Here is a 17,731-nt window from a genome sequence, read left to right as displayed (position 1 = left end):
TTAAAATAGCCTTTTGGTTGGTCTCTTTGTCTCATTCTGTTCAAGTCTGACTTCTATTATTCTGGCTATGGCAGTTCACAGAAACTCAGTATCCCCCAGCAACTCTCTGAGCCTACATGTCAAAATCAGGAGAAAGAAGCAAGGCTATTAAGGTAAAAATGAAATAGTCCCTAATTTCAAAAAGCAAGCATTGTTCAATATTGGTTGTTTCCTATGGTGATACAATCACATATCCAGAACTCCACCCCGCCCCCCAAAAACAGAGGAAGGAGAGAGAGCCTATATCATATTTTTGAGGTTCAAATGTGATAAACTATTAAGTGATCCACTAAATTTAAAATATCATGCAAATGTCATGTATTGTCATAACCCCGGCTCAGTTCAGTGTTTGGATGAGACATCAGAATAGGACTTTATATGAATAAAATGATAAAATGAGTCCTCTGACTATGATAATTCACTGGACATTATTTTCTTTCAGTTTGTTATTCTCTTTCTAATTATATTCTCTATTCATTTAAGTGAATAAATCCAGGCTGTTGATCTGTGCTAATAAAAAAAGAGTGCCATCTGGTGGTAACTGCTTCAAATGACAGACAAATGCCCAGAGTTTCCATTGTCCCTTGGAGGGCTGGCTAGGTAGCATATGGAATTAGCCTTGACATCAAGATGTTGGGGAAGCTGGTGGGGGATTCGCTACATACTGAGAGCCTGGATTACGGAAAATATGCACATCACTTTCGGACACAAGAATCCTCTCATCTAGACAACGAAATAAAAGAATAAGTCAAAGAAGCATTGATTATGAGCTAGAAGAAACAGTGAGATGATCTCATTTAGCCTCCCCATTGTATAGATAAGGAAACTGAGGTCCAAAGCTCATGTGAGCTGTCCAAAGTTACAGGTAACAGAAGTGGGATTCAAACTTAGGTCCTCTCAATCAGAGGAATTGTATGTAGATGCCAGGTCTTGGTATCTTATCCCTTAATACTAACAATGATTGATGATATTGACGATGATGATTACACACAATAGGCTCTGATATTGCATTTATTTTAATGAAAACACAAGTATCTAGTCAGTTTCACGTAATCAGGTTTTTGAGGAAGAGAAACTCAGCAATTTATCCCAACACTTAAAACTTGCTTTTTAAAAACAGAGGTCTAATCATTTTGAAACTGTACTTTGTATAAACAGCAAAACTAGAACTGTACAAATACAATTTAAGAAGTATCAAAACACTCTTTAAAAAATCTTTTAGCAGCAAAAAAGTCAATAACATCGGAAATTCTCCCGAACATTCATTTTTTTTTAAATCAAGTTATTAGTAGTAACAAAGCCCTCACCCTGGACAGCCAAGTATCTGTATTTAAAAAAAAAACATTAAATATATACAAAGGAATATAGTGCTTAGCAAATTCATTTCTTTATACACAGCATACAATGTCTAAAACAACATTACCAGTGATAGGCAAGCCTAACAGCTTCCCTAATATATGTGGGGAGTTGCAGTCATCCAGACAATATTTTTGGTTTCAAGTTGCCACAGAGAGCAAACTCTATAAAAGTTTCCTTCGAGCTTGGATCCTCAGGCACTTGGGGCAGTCTGCTGACCTGAAGCATTGTTTATGAAAGCAAGCTTTGCACACTGTAAATATGAGAGAAGGTCATATCAATAGATTGAATGGGAGATTTCCTCTGTGGTTCTTAAGGAAACCAAAGAGTATACAAAAAATCACTGAAATATATTTCCTATCCCCCACCACAAAGACAAAATGATCTACAAACAATCCAGGAAATGAAGGTACAGAAGTGCACAGGAACATGCCCCCCCCCCCCAAATTCCATTTGAGGGCAAAGAGCAATGAGAAAATCCCAAAGTAGCACCCAAGATAAGTCTATGATAAAGGGATAATCTGGCCCAAGATCCCTACTATAAAAGTGTCGTCCCAGTCATTAAGGAGGAGTCTGGGTGAAGCACAAACTACTTCCCCTTTATTAAAACTCCATCCTAAAGAGGGCTGATCCCAGAAAATCCCAGAAGCTATTGCTTGTGTTGTTTCAACCTCACTGCATTCCAAAACAATCTGACCCACATTTAACACAAATATTTGATTTCCTACAGCCCAGCACAAATATGCAAACCCCAAAATCAGTTTTATAGAAATCCCTGTTCAAATATACCTGGGCATCTTTTGCATGTTGTCGTCTGGAACGGGAAGATGACGGCTGCGCTCTGACAAAACTCACAAATGAACCCCTTTCCTTGACACAGCTGGAAAAGAAGGACCTGGTGAGCTACCATTCTCATTTCTGATGCTATTTTGAGATCCAGAAACCTCGTAGCTATTCACTGGTCGCACTACGACTACGAGGAGGACTGACAAAGATCATGTTTAAAACAACCTGTTTTCCTGTCCTCTGGTGGAAAATAACCTGATTATTAAAAGAAGGGGGTCTACCTTTTCCAAGGAGATGGGCAATGAGATATCGTGAAAAGAATGCTGGCTTTGGAGTGAGAGGACTTACCTTCAAGTCCTTCCATCACTTTCTACCAACAAAGTGTTGGGCAACTCATTTCTGCATCCATTTCCTATCTTTAAGATGATGAGGTCAATTTCAGAGACCTCTCAAGTCTCTTCTAGCTCAAAATCTATGATCCATAAGAACAAGGTGGCTTAAGGAATTAGAGAAGCAATTTTTTTGGGGCAATAATATTTCCCTATTTGGGCAGAGAAGCTTTTCAATTTAGATATTTATGGAACCTCCTGATGTTTTTGATCTGTAGTTGGCTTAACTTTAGTCAGCCTCACCCAAACAAATACTAAGAATTTCCAAGCTACATTTTCCAAGTAATAGAAAAACTTTCAAAATAAAGACATTGCTGATGAAATCAAAACCATACAGGAACAGGAAGAGGCACATTTCATTCCCACCAGCCTGTCCACTATTGGAGTTATCCCAAATGTACTTTCAGTAAACCTACAGGAAAAGGAGCCTACATCCCAAAACTTTTATTCAATTACCAAAAAAAGCAGCAGTTCTTTATCTACCTGTTCAGTAGCCAAGAGAACAAACATTAAAGATAAAATAATTATAGCAGGATAAAAACTTGTCCCAGGACTATTTCTATCTGAATACTGTTTAAGAAATTAAAGATAACAAAAATGTTATTAGTAATACTAAATAGCTAAGATTTGCATGCTAAAATTTGCAAAAACCTTTTACATACACAATCTCATCTGAGCTTCACGACAACACTGTGAGGAAGATTCTACAAGCAGAATTATAACCATTTCACAGATGAGGAAAATAAGGTTCAGAGACACTAAGTGACTTCGTGATGTCAAGGAACATAAGTGTGAAGGGTGGGATTTGAACCAAGATCTCCCTATTTCCAAGTTATTTCTTTGTGCACATCCCCTACTGCCTCTCCTGTGTGAGGGAAGGTAAAGCCCTATGCCCTTCGTCTAGGCTGCTGTGGAGCTCCGGGTATCGGCCCAAGCCCATACAAATCTTTGTAAGTAGAGGTGGGTTTCCTTACTTCACAGCTGTCCACATGAACAATGGAGGCTTTCAAAAGTACTCTTAGAACAGCAGCCAATTGTCCCTTTTTGATCTTGACGAGGTCATCCAGAGAGAACAGGTGGAGTTCATTTGTCAAGTGTTCTGGCACCTGCTCAAAATCTTTTAATATCCTAGTGGGAACAGGGAAGGGAGAATTTCAGGTCATCTTACAAATCAGTTTAGTTTTCTACACAATAAGAAGCAGAGAAGAATCCTAGTTTTTTTTGTAGTGCTTATGATTCACCTTTCAAATTCCCTAATATAAATAGAGACTCAGGCAGATAGTAGAGAGTACTGATTCTGTCTAAAGAGGGAGAGACATAAGCAGAGAGATACAGAGACACAAAGAAGACAGAGAGACAGAGACAAGACACAGAGAAGCAGAGACAAGACACCAAGAGGCAGAGACAAGAGACAAGACACAGAAAGGCAGAGAAAAGACACAGAGAATGACAACACACACAGAAGCAGAGGCAAGAGAAGGCAGACACAAGAGGAAGAGAGACAAGACACAGAAAGGCAAAGACAAGAGACAGGCACTGAGAGACAGGTAAGACCCAGAGAAGCAGAGACAGGACACAGACAGTGACAAGAGACAGAAAGGCAGAGACAAGAGGCAGAGAGACAGAGACAAGACACAGAGAGGCAGAGTCAAGGCAGAGAGGTAGAGGCAAGGCACAAAGAGGTGGAGACAAAACACAGTGACGAGACACAGAGACAGTGATGAGACACAGAGAGGCAGAGACAAGAGACGGGTAAGACTCAGAAAGAAAAGCAAGACAGAAAGAAACAGAGAGAAGACCAGAGAGACAGAGAAAAAGGCACAAATGGAAACCCAGAGACAGACACAAAGAAACTGAGACATCGCAAAAGTTTACTATTCAAGGTTTGCTTTAAAAGAGTATTCCTTGAATAAAAATATGGACCCTTAAACTTGATGAACAGGACTAACAGCAACAACAATGAAAACATTCTAGCAAATTAATTCAAATATTTCTGCCAAAGCAAAGGGTCAAAGAGAAAAGACAACGTGTGGTCCAATTGCAAAAAGAAACTTCTGTACTAATCTCTTAATTCGCTTTGGTGTCCCACATTGTTTGTTTGGTTGAGAAGTCAGCAGAGCTAAAGGAAGCATTTAAGAGTGGTGAGTAAGGCTAGAGCATCCCTCCAAGGAAGGCAAACCAAAATGGAGAGCAGGGGCTGGTAAAGGGAAGGCTATTTTACCCTCAAGTCAATCTTGCCAAAACATTGCTGTGGATACTTAAGGAAAGAAGCTGAGAAATCCTTCACATGAGACACATATTAACTAAAGGAAAATGCTTCCTGCAACAGTTTTCATATCTAGTTTAATAGAAACAGTGAAAAAATCCTCTGAACTACCTTTTTACCTTTTCCTCACAGCATTCCCCTGCATATACCCTGTGCTTCCAGTAGCTAGTTGGCACACTGGAGACAGTGCTGAGCCTGGAGTCAGGAAAACCTGAGATCAAATCTGGCCTCAGATATTTACTGGCTGTGTGACTCTGGGCAAGTCATTTAAGCTCTGTTTGCCTTGGTTTCCTCAACTGTAAAATAAGGATAATTATGACACCTACTTCACCAGGTTGTTGTGAAGCTCATACGAGATATTTGTGGAGCACTTATAGTAGGTGTTATATAAAAGCTTCTCACTCCCCACCCCATACACATCCCTTCAGCCAAACTAGACTACTCAGTCTCCCCTAAAATTCTGTACTTTCCCACTTCTGAACCTTTGCTGTTCCCTATCCCATATCCACCATTGAAATCTTCTTCATTAAAACCTAATTAAAAAACCACCTCCCTCCATGAAGGCTTCTCTGATTCTTTGTATTTGGAAGAGAGCTTTCCCTTTTATGTACTCACTATACCATATCTATAGCTATCTATCTATCTGTACATACACATACATATATATACATACATTGGAGGGAGGGAGAGAGAGAGAGAGAGAGAGAGAGAGAGCATTATTACTCAAATGGTAGGAGAAGAGAGGGAAAGAGAGAGAGAGACAGACAGAGAGATTAGGCACTTAACCAAATTCTATTTTGTATCATTCTTATTTAGGTACATATCCTATCTCCCCCTACCAGATTGTAACCCCTCTGAGGGTAAGCCTTTTCTATCTCTGTATCCTCAACCCTTGAACTCTGCACAGTGCCTTGCACATGGTAGTCATTTCAATGTTTTTTTGAAAAAATGATTAAAATTATTTTTTATCAAAAAAAAAAGAATGAATCAATGAATAGATTGGATGGAATGAGATGAAAGACCAGCTAAAGGCCAGGAACCAGCTATTAAGTCTCCCCACCTCACATTCCTAAGGAGATTCTACTCAAAATAGTACCTTTCAGCAAATCTGCAGGTCTTTAATAGCTTCTTAATCCGAACAAGCTTCTCTTGGATTTCCTAAGGTCCGAAACAATGAAGGCATTATTACTCAAATGGTAGTGGGGGAAAATCACACACTGTAAGCGCATGCTACAAAGAACCACAACTTAGAAGTCAACCTTGATGCTTCCCTGCCTACTTAAATACATTCATTTTTTCATTTTCGCCTAGCTGATACAGAGGACAGTTCAATTCCCAAGTTAAAATCATGCTTCAGGCACGTAGTAGCTGTGTGACCCTGAATAGGCTCTCAGCCTCAGTTTCCTCATCTGCAAAATGGGGGAAAGAATACCCCCCCCACCTCACAGAGTTGCCATGTGGATCAAAAGAGTTAACATATGTTAAGTGCTTTACAAACCTTAAAGTGCTATGCAAATGTTAGTTATTATTACAATCAGAAGCTCTGAAAAGTTGGAATGTCAATTCGATAAGCATTTATTAAGTGCCTACTATGTGCAAGATACTGGAGAAATAAAAATGAAAACAGTCCCTGCCCTCAAAGATCATACATTTTACTAGAGGAATACAACTAATGAACAAACAAATAAATACAATTAGAGAGACCACAAGTGGGGTGGAGTTGGGGGTCCGGAGGAGAGGGGTTGGGGAATCGAGGAAGGTTTATATGGAGGGATCTGGCACTGGACAAAAGACATGAATTCTGGAAGTTTATTCCAGGCATGGAAGACTGTTTATGGGGCTGGAAAATGGGTCACTGGGTTTGAGAAACAGCTTAGTATATATAATTTTTATCTATATAGCACTGACTGTGTGCCAGGCACTGTGCCAAGATCTTTACAATCATTATCTCATTTGGTCCTCACTGCAACCCTGGGAGGTAGGTGCTGTTATTCTTATACAGGAATAATAATAATTCCCATTTTACAGATAAGGAAATTGAAGCAAACAGAGGTGACTTGTCCAGGAGCACACAGCTAGTTAAACGTCTGAGCCTGAATTTGAATTCAGTTCTCTTCTTGACTCCAGGCCCAGCATTCTGCCTATTTGGCTGGAATATTAGAATGCAGAAAGCAAGTACTATAAAATAAGGCTGAAAATGTAGGGATGCCTAGTACCTTAAATTCCAGGCTAAGGAATTTGTATTTTATTCTGAAATCAGTGGCTTAAGTGGCTGGGTGCAGCCTTTTGACTGAGTTCACGTTTTACAGAACAAATCCTTTTATTGAGGGGATTGTTCTGTGAAATTTGGATTCAGTCAAAGGGCTGCACTTGAGGATCTAGAGGGCCACCTGTGGCCTCCAGGCTGAAGATTTCCCACCCCTGATAAGGTATCTGAGTTGGGGGGGGGGTGGGGAAGACATGGGCAGCCCTGTATGTCATGGAAGTTGCTTTGACAGCTCTGAAGGATACTGAAGATGTTGGGAGCAGGGAGCCTCTTTAGGAAGCTATTTCAGTCGCCCAAGGGAGAGGTGATGAGGATTTGAACTAGGGTGGTTAACTTCGGGAGTGGAGAGAAAGGAACAGAAGTGAGACATTCCATGATGTCGCAAAAGCAAACCGAAGGCCTAAAACCACTGTCTTTGGCGCTGGAAGGCTTCAGCAGCTTTCAAAGGTCCGTCTTCCCATTCGAAAACTTACCCTGACTTGATCCAATTCCTTGGCTTTGCTATATAGGTTTGGACTGATGTACAACAGATTTATCAAGGGTTGATGCCATATGCTGTCCAGGAGGTGCTTGGAAAATTTGCTGACATAGTACTTGCGGAAATCCCAATTCATGAGGATCCGGGCAGGGATGTAAGATTCTGCGTAACTGTGGCAGCAGTCACAGAAATACTTCCCCAGGTAATCACAATAGCGGAGTCTCTTAACGTACTCTGAAACAGACACACAGAAAGGTAAGCTAAGGCTCAGAGAGGGAATAGTACAGTATAGAAGAAAGAATGCTTAGCCTGGAGAGTTGGAGGTCCTGCCTGTGAAGCTTACAAATTAGGTAGCTCTAGGTAAGTCCCTTTATCTAGGACTCAGTTTCTTCATCTGTAAAATGGAGAGAATACTATCTACTTTACCTACAGGTCAGATAAAATGAGATAACAATAGTAACAACAGCTAACATTTATATAGCTCTTACTATGTGCCAGGCAGCGTGCTAAACACTTTTAAATTATTATTTGATTTTCACGAAAACCCTGGGACGTAGGCGCTATTATTATCCCCATTCTACAGATGAGGAAAGTGAGGCAAACAGAAATTAAGTGATTTGTTCAGGGTCACACATCTAATGAGTTTCTGAAGACTGATCTGAACTCAAGTCTTCCTGACACCAGGACCAGGGCTCTATCCACTGTGCCAGCTAGCTCTATAATTATAAAGCAATGTGTAAATCAAGACCATTACAATGACGCATGAAATAGTAATAATCTCAAAATCTGCATTCTTCTTCAACTGTTACTAAATGTCCAAAGATTTACAGAGCCAGGAAAGGAGGCTTTCTGTGTATTTACAGCTGCTTCCCAGCTGAGAGCTGGGAAAGTGAAGTGCAGGACAGGGCCTTAAGACATTGAGAGAAAAGGAATAACATACACACTCAAATGGGTATCTTACCCTTCAGGAAAGTGGGGGGGGGATGATAGAAGGGAGGGCAGATTGGGGGAGGGGGTAGTCAGAAGCAAACACTTTGGAGGAGAGACAGGGTCAAAGGAGAGAATAGAATAAATGGAAAGCAGTATAGGATGGAGGGAAATATAGTTAGTCTTTCACAACATGACTATTAGGGAAGTGTTTTGCATAACTACACATGTATATCCCTATACTGAATTGCTTGCCTTCTCAATGAGAATAGGTGGGGAGGGAAGAAGACAGAGAATTTGGAACTCAAAATTTAAAAAAAATGTTTAAAAAAACTTTTTTACATGCAGCTGGGAAATAAGATATACAGGCAATGGGGTATAGAAATCTATCTTGCCCTACAAAAAAGGGGAAAGGGGATAAGGCGGGGGGGATGCGGAGTGGGGTGATAGAAGGGAAGGCAGACTGGGGAAAGGGGTAATCAGAATGCATGCCATCTTGGGATGGTGGGGGAAGAGAGAGATGGGGAGAAAATTTGGAACTCAAAATCTTGTGGAAATGAATGTTGAAAACTGAAAATAAATAAATAAAAATATCTTTTAAAATTTTAAATTAAAAAAAAAAAGAATTCTCCCCCCCCCCAAAAAAAAGACATTGAAAGAAAGCAACTCTAACACAGGGAGGAAGCCCTGATCTGTGCCTCCAGCAAGGCAAAAACTAAGAAACAGCTGACATTTATATAGTACTTTAGGGCTGGCAGAATACTTTACATATACTATTTTACTGGATCATCACAACAGCCCTGTGAGGGAGGTACTATGGGTACCTCATTTTCGAGACGAGGAAAACAGAACCTCACAAAGATGAAGTGACTTGTGCATGGTCACATAGCTAGAGTACCAGAGGTTCCATTCAAACCCAAGTCTCGGATAACTCAAAGTCTACCAATATTTCTACTAAAGCACAGTCTCTCATTTTTTTTAAAGGTAAATAAATGCTGATTGTCAAAGTGATTTCCCCCTGAGATGTCCACCACTTGGAAAGTGGCCTGATTTAGAATGCAGACATTCTGTACCAGCATTCACCAGGAATTTTGCCATAGGGATTTTCAAATATACAACAGACCACATAAATTTAGGTAGCTAGATATCACAGAGGATGGAGTGCTAGACTTGGAACCAGGAAGACCAGGGTTGAAGTCCTGCCTCAGACACTGTGGGATATGGGGCCCTAAGCAAGTCACTTGACTTGCCAAGCCTCAGTTTTCTCATACTTGCCAAGCCTCAGTTTTCTCATGTATACAATGGGTATTCAAATGAGATAATATAATGAAAACATTTTGCAAACCTTGGAGTATTATATAAATGCTAGCTAAAGTTATTTTTACTACTAATAATAAATTATGAGAGAGGGAAAGCATGGGTGAGGAAAGGAGACACTGCAAGAAAGCCCTTGAGTTACAGGAGAGGCAGGAAATTTTTAGAGCAAAACAAGGGAAAACTAAGTACATTTTCAAACCAAATTTATAATATTATATATAATATATAATTATGTGTTCTTACATATTATAATTCATTATATAATTCATTATAATAGCTGAATAGTTAACATCTATATAGCACTTATTACAGGCCAGCCACTGTGCTAAGGACTTTACAATTATCTCACTTGGACTTCACAACAGCTCTGGGAGGGAGGTGCTATTATTATCATCCCCATTTTACAGTTGAGGAAAGAGGCAAACAGAGGTGAAATGGCTTGCCTAGAGTCACATAGTAAATATCTAAGACCAGATTTGAACTTAGGTCTTCTTGACTTCCAGGTCCAGTGCTGTGTGTGTGTGTATAGGAGAAATGTTGTGAAGGTATTGGATATGAGGAGTGAGTCAGCCAACCTAGCCACTAGAAAGCCTATCAATGCAGTGGCCAATCATGACATCAGTGAATGGACAGTACGCCAAGCCTCACTTTTTTCAGTGGGGAGGTGGGGGACCATTGGTGAAAAATAACAGTCTACACTGCCCAACAGACCCAAAGTCTTCCTTTGGATCTTACTATGTCCTTCTCTTACTCAAGCTATTTTGTGGCTGTTCAATCACTTCAGCTACGTCTGACTTTTTATGACTCCCTTTGGGGTTTTCTTTGCAAAGATACTGGAATGGTTTGCCATTTCCTTCTCTAGTTCATTTTATAGATGAAGAAACTCAGGCAAATAGGGTTAAGTGACTTGCTCAGGGTCATACAGCTAGTGTCTGAGGCCAGATTGGAACTCAAGAAGATGTGTCATCCTGACTTCAGGCCCACCACTCTAACCACTGTGCAATCTAGCTGCCCTTACTCAAGTTGTAGGGCTGCCTAATTACCTCTGGGATAAAGAATGAATAAACAAACCAAATATAAAAATACAATAAATAATATGAAAATAAAGAAAGAATGGCTTATAAAGATCTTAACAATATGGCTTCAAACTATCTCTCCAGTCATCATATATTGCTCTCATTCCTGGACTCCTGGACAGCCAAAGTTGTCTTCTTGCCATTCCTCATACTTGAAACGTCATCCCATTTCCCTGACTTTGCACTAGTTGTCCCCCAGTTCCTGGAATTCGATTCCTCCTCCCCCTCCCTTCCACTCCATAGAATCCCTTACTTCCTTCAAGACTCAAATCAAGCTCCACGTCCTCCATGAAGACTTTCTGGTTCCCCCAACTGCAAGTGCATTCTCTCCCCAACTAACTTGTTTACATTGGCACGTGCTTCATCTGATAGAATATAAGCCAGCGCCTAGCACAGTATTGACTGATTGAACGTGTTGATACATTTTCCTTAGCTATATTTCCTTGTAGTCAAGGAAGGTTCTAACTGAGGGGAGGGTGGTATGAGAGAGGGGAAAGAGGAGTGGGATCGAGTCACTGGAGAGGTTCAGTCCTTTGTTTTTTTAAAGGAAGCATCAATAAAACATTTTTGAAGGCCAAGATAACATTCAAGACAACCCAGGTAGAATCATAGAGTAGGCAAAATTTTTTTTCTTCTAGAACCCCTTCATTTTCCTTAAATACCAACTACTACCCCCCCACCTCCACCCCACCATTGCCCTTAGGTTGTTCCTTGCCTTGCCTGCAGAGAGAACCCACTTTCTTAAGCAATGTCCCATGAAGCAGACCCCTAAGAAAACTTGAGTAATTTGCATCTCATTCCTTCAGGACTAGCTAAGTGACTGGTTAGCAAATGCGATCCACTAATTAAGTAAGGTGACATTAGGGCATTGGGCCTCCCTGCTAACTCCCAACCAGCTGGGTTTGACTCTTAGCTCTGCTGCTTACTTCAAGAAGCTTGGAAAATGACTTTACCTCCTTAGGTCTCATTTTGCTCATTTGCAATATGAGGAAGCCAAAAGAGATCATCTCTGGAAGTACCTCTCAGCTAAAAAAATCCTATGGTCTATACAGGGATCTTAAATGTCAAAACAATAGCCAATTAAATGGTGGGAATATCAGATACAAGTCCTAGGGGGGCCTGGAAGCCATTTTGTGCTTATCCTATCATTCATACCACAGAGGCAGCTGCCTACTAAAACAGCTAACATATAATTTATATATATATAATATACATACATATAATTTACATAAATAATATATAATATTATATATAAAAATTATTATATAATTATTATAATACAATGACATAAATAATTATATGTAATATGTTACTATATTATTTATATAAATATATAGCATTTATATATGAATATATTATTATATAATATAATTTATAATATTATATATAATATATAATTTTGTGTTCTTACATATTATAATAGCTGAATAGCTAACATCTATATAGCACTTATTACAGGCCAGACACTGTGCTAAGGACTTTACAATTATCTCACTTGGACCTCACAACAGCTCTGGGAGGGAGACACTATTATTATCATCCTCATTTTACAGTTGAGGAAACAGAGGCAAACAGAGGCGAAACGGCTTGCCTAGAGTCACATAGTAAATATCTAAGACCAGTCTTCTTGACTCCAGGTCCAGTGCTCTATCCATTGTGCCACCTAGCTGCCCCAAGGCTTAAGGGAGGCACAGCCCTATTTGTTAGCATGAAAATGCTGCCAGGTCTATTTTTTACATGTATAAATGATATGGAGGGGGACAAATGTAGATAAATCACTACACAAAGTCTACTGGACCTGGAGGATAGGGGAAAAAGATCTCCCTTAGAAAATTTCTACTTAGAAAACAGTATTTATAATATTAAAAAAAAAATTCCTGGAGAACCTCAACTGCAGCTTACTGTTGTTTTTCACAACTAATTCTGAATTAATCAGTCAGCTATACGGAGCCGGACTTACTCTGCTCTATTGGTGTTCCACAGCCAGCGCAGGAAAAGTTTTGGGTGGAGACCACAAAATCCCTCCTGTGACATAAAATAGGAACAGTTAAATTCGATGAGAATGGGGAAGGATAGAATAAAAGTGATTGCTTTCAAAGTTTGGGATGATTTTGCCTTTGAAAAAAGAAATAAAGAAGAGATTGGGTCTAGTAAAGGCACTTACACATCCCGGCCTAGATTTGAAACATTGCCCCCCACTGTATATCCTTGACCACCAACAACCAGAAACTTTCTGAGACACCTGCAACTTGACTTATCACAGAAAAAATACCTGTAGAGCTCAGAGACCAGAATCTGCCAACACTGAAAAAGTTTGCCTTTATAAGAAGTGATATTACAAAGTGTCCAATGCCCTAGTTCTTCCTGAGGCACACACGCACTCATGCATGCACACACACACACAAACACATATATATGTATGTGTGTGTGTGTGTGTGTGTGTGTGTGTGTATATTCAATTATGAAACTACCATATATCTTCTTTAAGGAACTTCTCAAGATAGGATCACATTGAACAAAGGCAGAAGTATAAAATAAGGCTCATCATTCAGTGACTACATTCCAATGGACCTTAACAACAAAACGCACACATACATATAAGACATGCATATGAAATATTTACACAAAGATACCTAATGGGTCAAAAAGCCAGAACTATCCAACATTCCCACGGAAGAATCGTGTTTTATTGAGCTGTGTCAGACACTGAATTATTCTGAACGCAATCTATAGTTCTGGGTATGTTATAAAGCTTATCTAAGGTTAGCATCCAATTACTGACAGAAATGGGCCCCATAAAAATATACTGCCCTTCCCCAACCCTGTGCCCCTCCCCTTCCCTTTGAGAAGGCTTACTTTTGGATCCTAGAGACAGCCATTCATTCCTCAGATAAAGTTAATTAATTCACCCCTACACATGAATTACCTCAGAGACAGAGAAAAAAAAGAAGACTGGACCATCTTAAGCCTCTTCATAGAATCTCAGAGTTGGAAGAAGGGGCCTCACAGGCCATCTAGTCTTCCTTGAAAAGGAGTTCGCTCTCCAACATAATTATTGGCAGGTGGTCATCCAATTTTTGCTTAAAGACCTCACGTGAGGGAGAACCCACTGCCTCCAGAAGAAGTCCAGGCCATCTTTGCATACCTCTAATTGTTAGGAAGTTTTTCCTAAAATCATTCATAAATTGGCCTCTTTCAAAATTCCACCCAGTGCTCCTAGTTCATCCTTCTGGGGCCAAGCAGAATGTCTGTCTTTCTTACACATCAGAGTTCATCGAATACCCAAACACAGTTCTTATTCACCTTCTTCCCCCCAACCCAGAGTCTCTTCTTCCCCAAGTTGTTTCCATATTCCTTAATGATCCTAGTACAACCTCCCCTGGATATTCTCCATTTTTTTATTTTCCTTCCTAAAATGTGGCACCCAGAACACATTCCAAATGTAGTCTGACCACAGTATCGTACAAAAGGACTAGAATGAGCGTGGTCAAGGTTTAACACCTTATCTTTTCATTTTCTCCATATGAATGCTCCAAAATTAAGTAAAGACTAATGTGGCAGAGAAAACCTTTCATTTTTCTGTTCAGTCGGAAATCAAAAGTCTTATGATAAACAGGACAGCAACAAGCCGTTTCAGCTTAAAAAAAAACAACAAAAACTAAACACTTCAATGTCTTTTTTTTTCCTATGACAGTTTCCAAGGATCTCCAATTTGCTAAAAATTGGTTGGTGAAAATGGAAGGAGAGTTAAGAGATCAACATTTCAACTCAACTTACTTGAGTGGTGGATGAACATTAAATATTATTTCAAATTTAGGTGGAGTCCAGTCTTTAGTCCCTCTAATCCTGGACTTAAACTTTATCTCCTCGACTACATCCAAACTGGACTCAAAGTCTTTTCGAAGACTATCTTCATTCACAGTCTGGAAAACATAGAACAGAGACACCTGAGAGTCAACTTAAATTATAGTTTAGCAGGAAGTTTTGTGCAACAAATGGAAACACACTTTATAAGCTGGCAAAAATTCAGCGTCTATTTTCCCAACAAAAATATTTTTCCTTTGGAAAAAAGTGGTATTAGTAAGCATTTTTTAAAATGATTACTACGTACCAGGAACCAGGGCTAGGCTCTGGACAAAGATAAAAGTGAATAACTTCAAATATAGTCCCCTGCAAAGGTATCCCCTCTAATGGAGGGGGTCAAGTGGCTCAATTCTTCTCTCCTCCTATAAGTCTATTACAGCCTGAAATTCTCTTTCTTTGATATTTTTAGATGTTTTGTTTTCTTACAAATTGACATCATCTGAAGAAGTCATTTTTCACTTGGTATAGTTTTATGAAAAACAGAAGCATTCAAGATGTTAGAAAGCTTTTAAGGAAAAGTCAATTTTTGTGTATATATATATGTATATGTATATCTATATCTATCTTTAGCTATATGTATGTGTGTGTGTGTGTGTATATACATGTGTGTGTACGTGTGTGTATATATATGTGTGTGTGTATATGTGTGTGTGTATATATGTATATATGTATATGTGTGTATGTATATATATATCTTTACCTATAGAGAAACATAGCCAAACTTAATTGTAGCCTTCTGGGGGGTGGGGGGAGAGGGGGAAAAAAAGGACAAAGTAAAAAAGTACACAGCAGAGAACACAATGTGTATTACTTATCATACAGGCTTTCTTGAAATGAAAACTTATTGTTACATATTTTGAATCTTCTCTTATGTTCTGCTATGCACATGACATGGACATGCCTCTTTTTCTTTCTTGTTTTGTCTTTAAGTTCCGATATTTAAGTTTATGATATGTTTTTGTTTCTTTTCTCTATTCTGTATTTGTGTTCCAAAAAAAAAAAATAAAAAAATAAAATATGATGCTAAAAAAAAAAGAAAAAGGGAAAAAAAAAGAGAAAAGTCGATTTATTTTGGCCAAGATACTTACTATTGCCCTATCTGCCTGGAGAGAACCTGCCAGGTGAAAGTCAACCTCTGCCAACCTAGAACGCCTGCAGAAAGCTCGATATAGGTCCTTTGCTATCAGTTCAGCTGAGTTGAAGCTTGGCTCATCAATGTATCTGAAAGTCAGATAAACAAAGATCAAACTATATTAATTTGCTAGGTATGATCATCAGATTATGGTTCCAGAGCTAGTTGGGGCCTTAGTGATCATTTAGTAAACTTCTCCTCATTTTCCTGATGGGAAAACTAAGGCCCAGAATGGTTAAGTGATTTGTCCAAAGTCATACAAGAGATAAATGGCAGAGACAATATTTGAACTCAGGTCCTCTGATTCCAAATTCAGCACTCCTTTCACTACACCACACTGCCTCTCTACCCTGCCCTGCTGCCAGATATACTGGCTTCCTCCCAATTCTCCAGGTTCCCGTGTATCCCTCCCATATATGTTAAGGAAGCAGAAATGAATAAAAACAGTGTATCAACCCAAGGCAACTCACTAGAATGTCTTTTAGCTTAACTTGACCATGGCCGCTGTTTACCGTGAAATTTCACCATTCCTCAAATTAGAAACCATATATACTCAGGGTACCTCACCTAAGGCAGAATCCCTATTGTCCCACCTAGCTGAACTCAGCCCGTGCTATTGAAGGCTGAATATTCAGGTTTTCCTTTGCAGGGAAAACCCTGGCAATGACCAATGACTAATGACCCCCCATAGGTAAGGGAGTTACCTTTTGTTCATGTCATGGAAACATCTACAGGTTTCTGTGATTTTGTCAAAGTCTTCAAGTTCTTTAGGAAGACAACAAAAAGAAACATTACATTCATGCAATTACAGACCACATTAAAGGGATGTCAAATTAACCTCCTCTGACTCCACACTGGGAAGTGATGCTCTGCAACTAAAGAAGCCAAATCATTCTAATCTCTGGACTTTAGGTCTCTCTTAAATTCCTCTTTTTACAAAAATAGAGATAGCTCCCCGGACAGTGTTTTAAAACACAACTCCACAAAACATAGTCACTGAAGTGGCTATCTGGGAGATATCTATATCTATTTGTATGTATTTATGTGTATGAATATACGTATGGATACACAAATGCATATAGACATACATATATGCATAAAATATTTATAAGCATACAGACACTCACATATGTGTGTATGTGAACATAGATATATATGTGCATGTAGAGCTACAGACACAAATGCAAATACACATAAACATATACACACAGAGTGGGGCTGTAAATTGGTCCGACTATTCTGGAAAACAATTTGAATTATAGTAAGAAAATAACTAAAATGCCCATAATCACTGACCCAATGTTAGGCACGTATGCCCAAGGAAGCCATTGGTATGAAGGAATGCTCCAAGTACTCTGAAATATTTGCAGCAGCCCTTTTGTGGTAGCAAAGAATTGGTAACAAATAAATGCTCGTCATTGAGGGAATGGCTAAACAAATTATGGTACATGAATGCTATGGAATATTATTGTGCTGTAAGAAATAATGAATATGATGGATAGAGAGGAAGCATGGAAAAACTTACATGAACTTATGCAAAGTGAAGTTAAACAGAAACAGGGAAAAGAAGATACATGACTACAACAAAGTAAGTGGAAAGAACAACCACCATAAAACAACTGAAAAGGAATGCTGTGAAATGATGAAGAACAAGCTTGACCTTCCCAAAAAATAAAGACCCTTCCCCTACCCCCTACTCTTCTGTAGTGGTCTTGGTCCATCGATGTGGCAGATTTCTAAGAAAATGCTGATTTTACTAATTTTTTTTTCTTTTTCCCTTATGTTTAAAAAATATTCTTTGTTATAAGGGACAGCTCTCTGGGAGAGGCTAGAGG

The 17,731-nt window shown here is 39.2% G+C and overlaps 1 protein-coding gene across 2 annotated transcripts in view; it reads right to left on the bottom strand.

The window, feature by feature from the left end:
- Nucleotides 1-1,037: 1,037 nt before the first annotated feature.
- RUBCNL (rubicon like autophagy enhancer) overlaps nt 1,038-17,731 on the bottom strand; it is a 44,094-nt gene continuing 27,400 nt past the window's right edge. The window contains exons 8-16 of one of the 2 annotated variants that reach the window (XM_036747935.1): nt 16,601-16,661; nt 15,853-15,985; nt 14,678-14,823; nt 12,861-12,925; nt 7,576-7,814; nt 5,933-5,994; nt 3,545-3,698; nt 2,185-2,275; nt 1,038-1,648 (exon numbers count right to left, since the gene is read on the bottom strand). In XM_036747935.1, the coding sequence (XP_036603830.1) occupies nt 1,560-1,648; nt 2,185-2,275; nt 3,545-3,698; nt 5,933-5,994; nt 7,576-7,814; nt 12,861-12,925; nt 14,678-14,823; nt 15,853-15,985; nt 16,601-16,661 (1,040 nt within the window). In that variant the 3' untranslated portion in view covers nt 1,038-1,559. The remainder of the gene's footprint in view (nt 1,649-2,184; nt 2,276-3,544; nt 3,699-5,932; nt 5,995-7,575; nt 7,815-12,860; nt 12,926-14,677; nt 14,824-15,852; nt 15,986-16,600; nt 16,662-17,731) is intronic. The other variant, XM_036747936.1, reaches the window with a different exon arrangement.

Source organism: Trichosurus vulpecula, chromosome 2, assembly GCF_011100635.1.
Source record: "Trichosurus vulpecula isolate mTriVul1 chromosome 2, mTriVul1.pri, whole genome shotgun sequence".
NCBI classification, from domain to species: domain Eukaryota; kingdom Metazoa; phylum Chordata; class Mammalia; order Diprotodontia; family Phalangeridae; genus Trichosurus; species Trichosurus vulpecula.
Note: the sequence above shows the minus strand (reverse complement) of the source record. Positions and strands in the feature narration are given on the sequence as shown.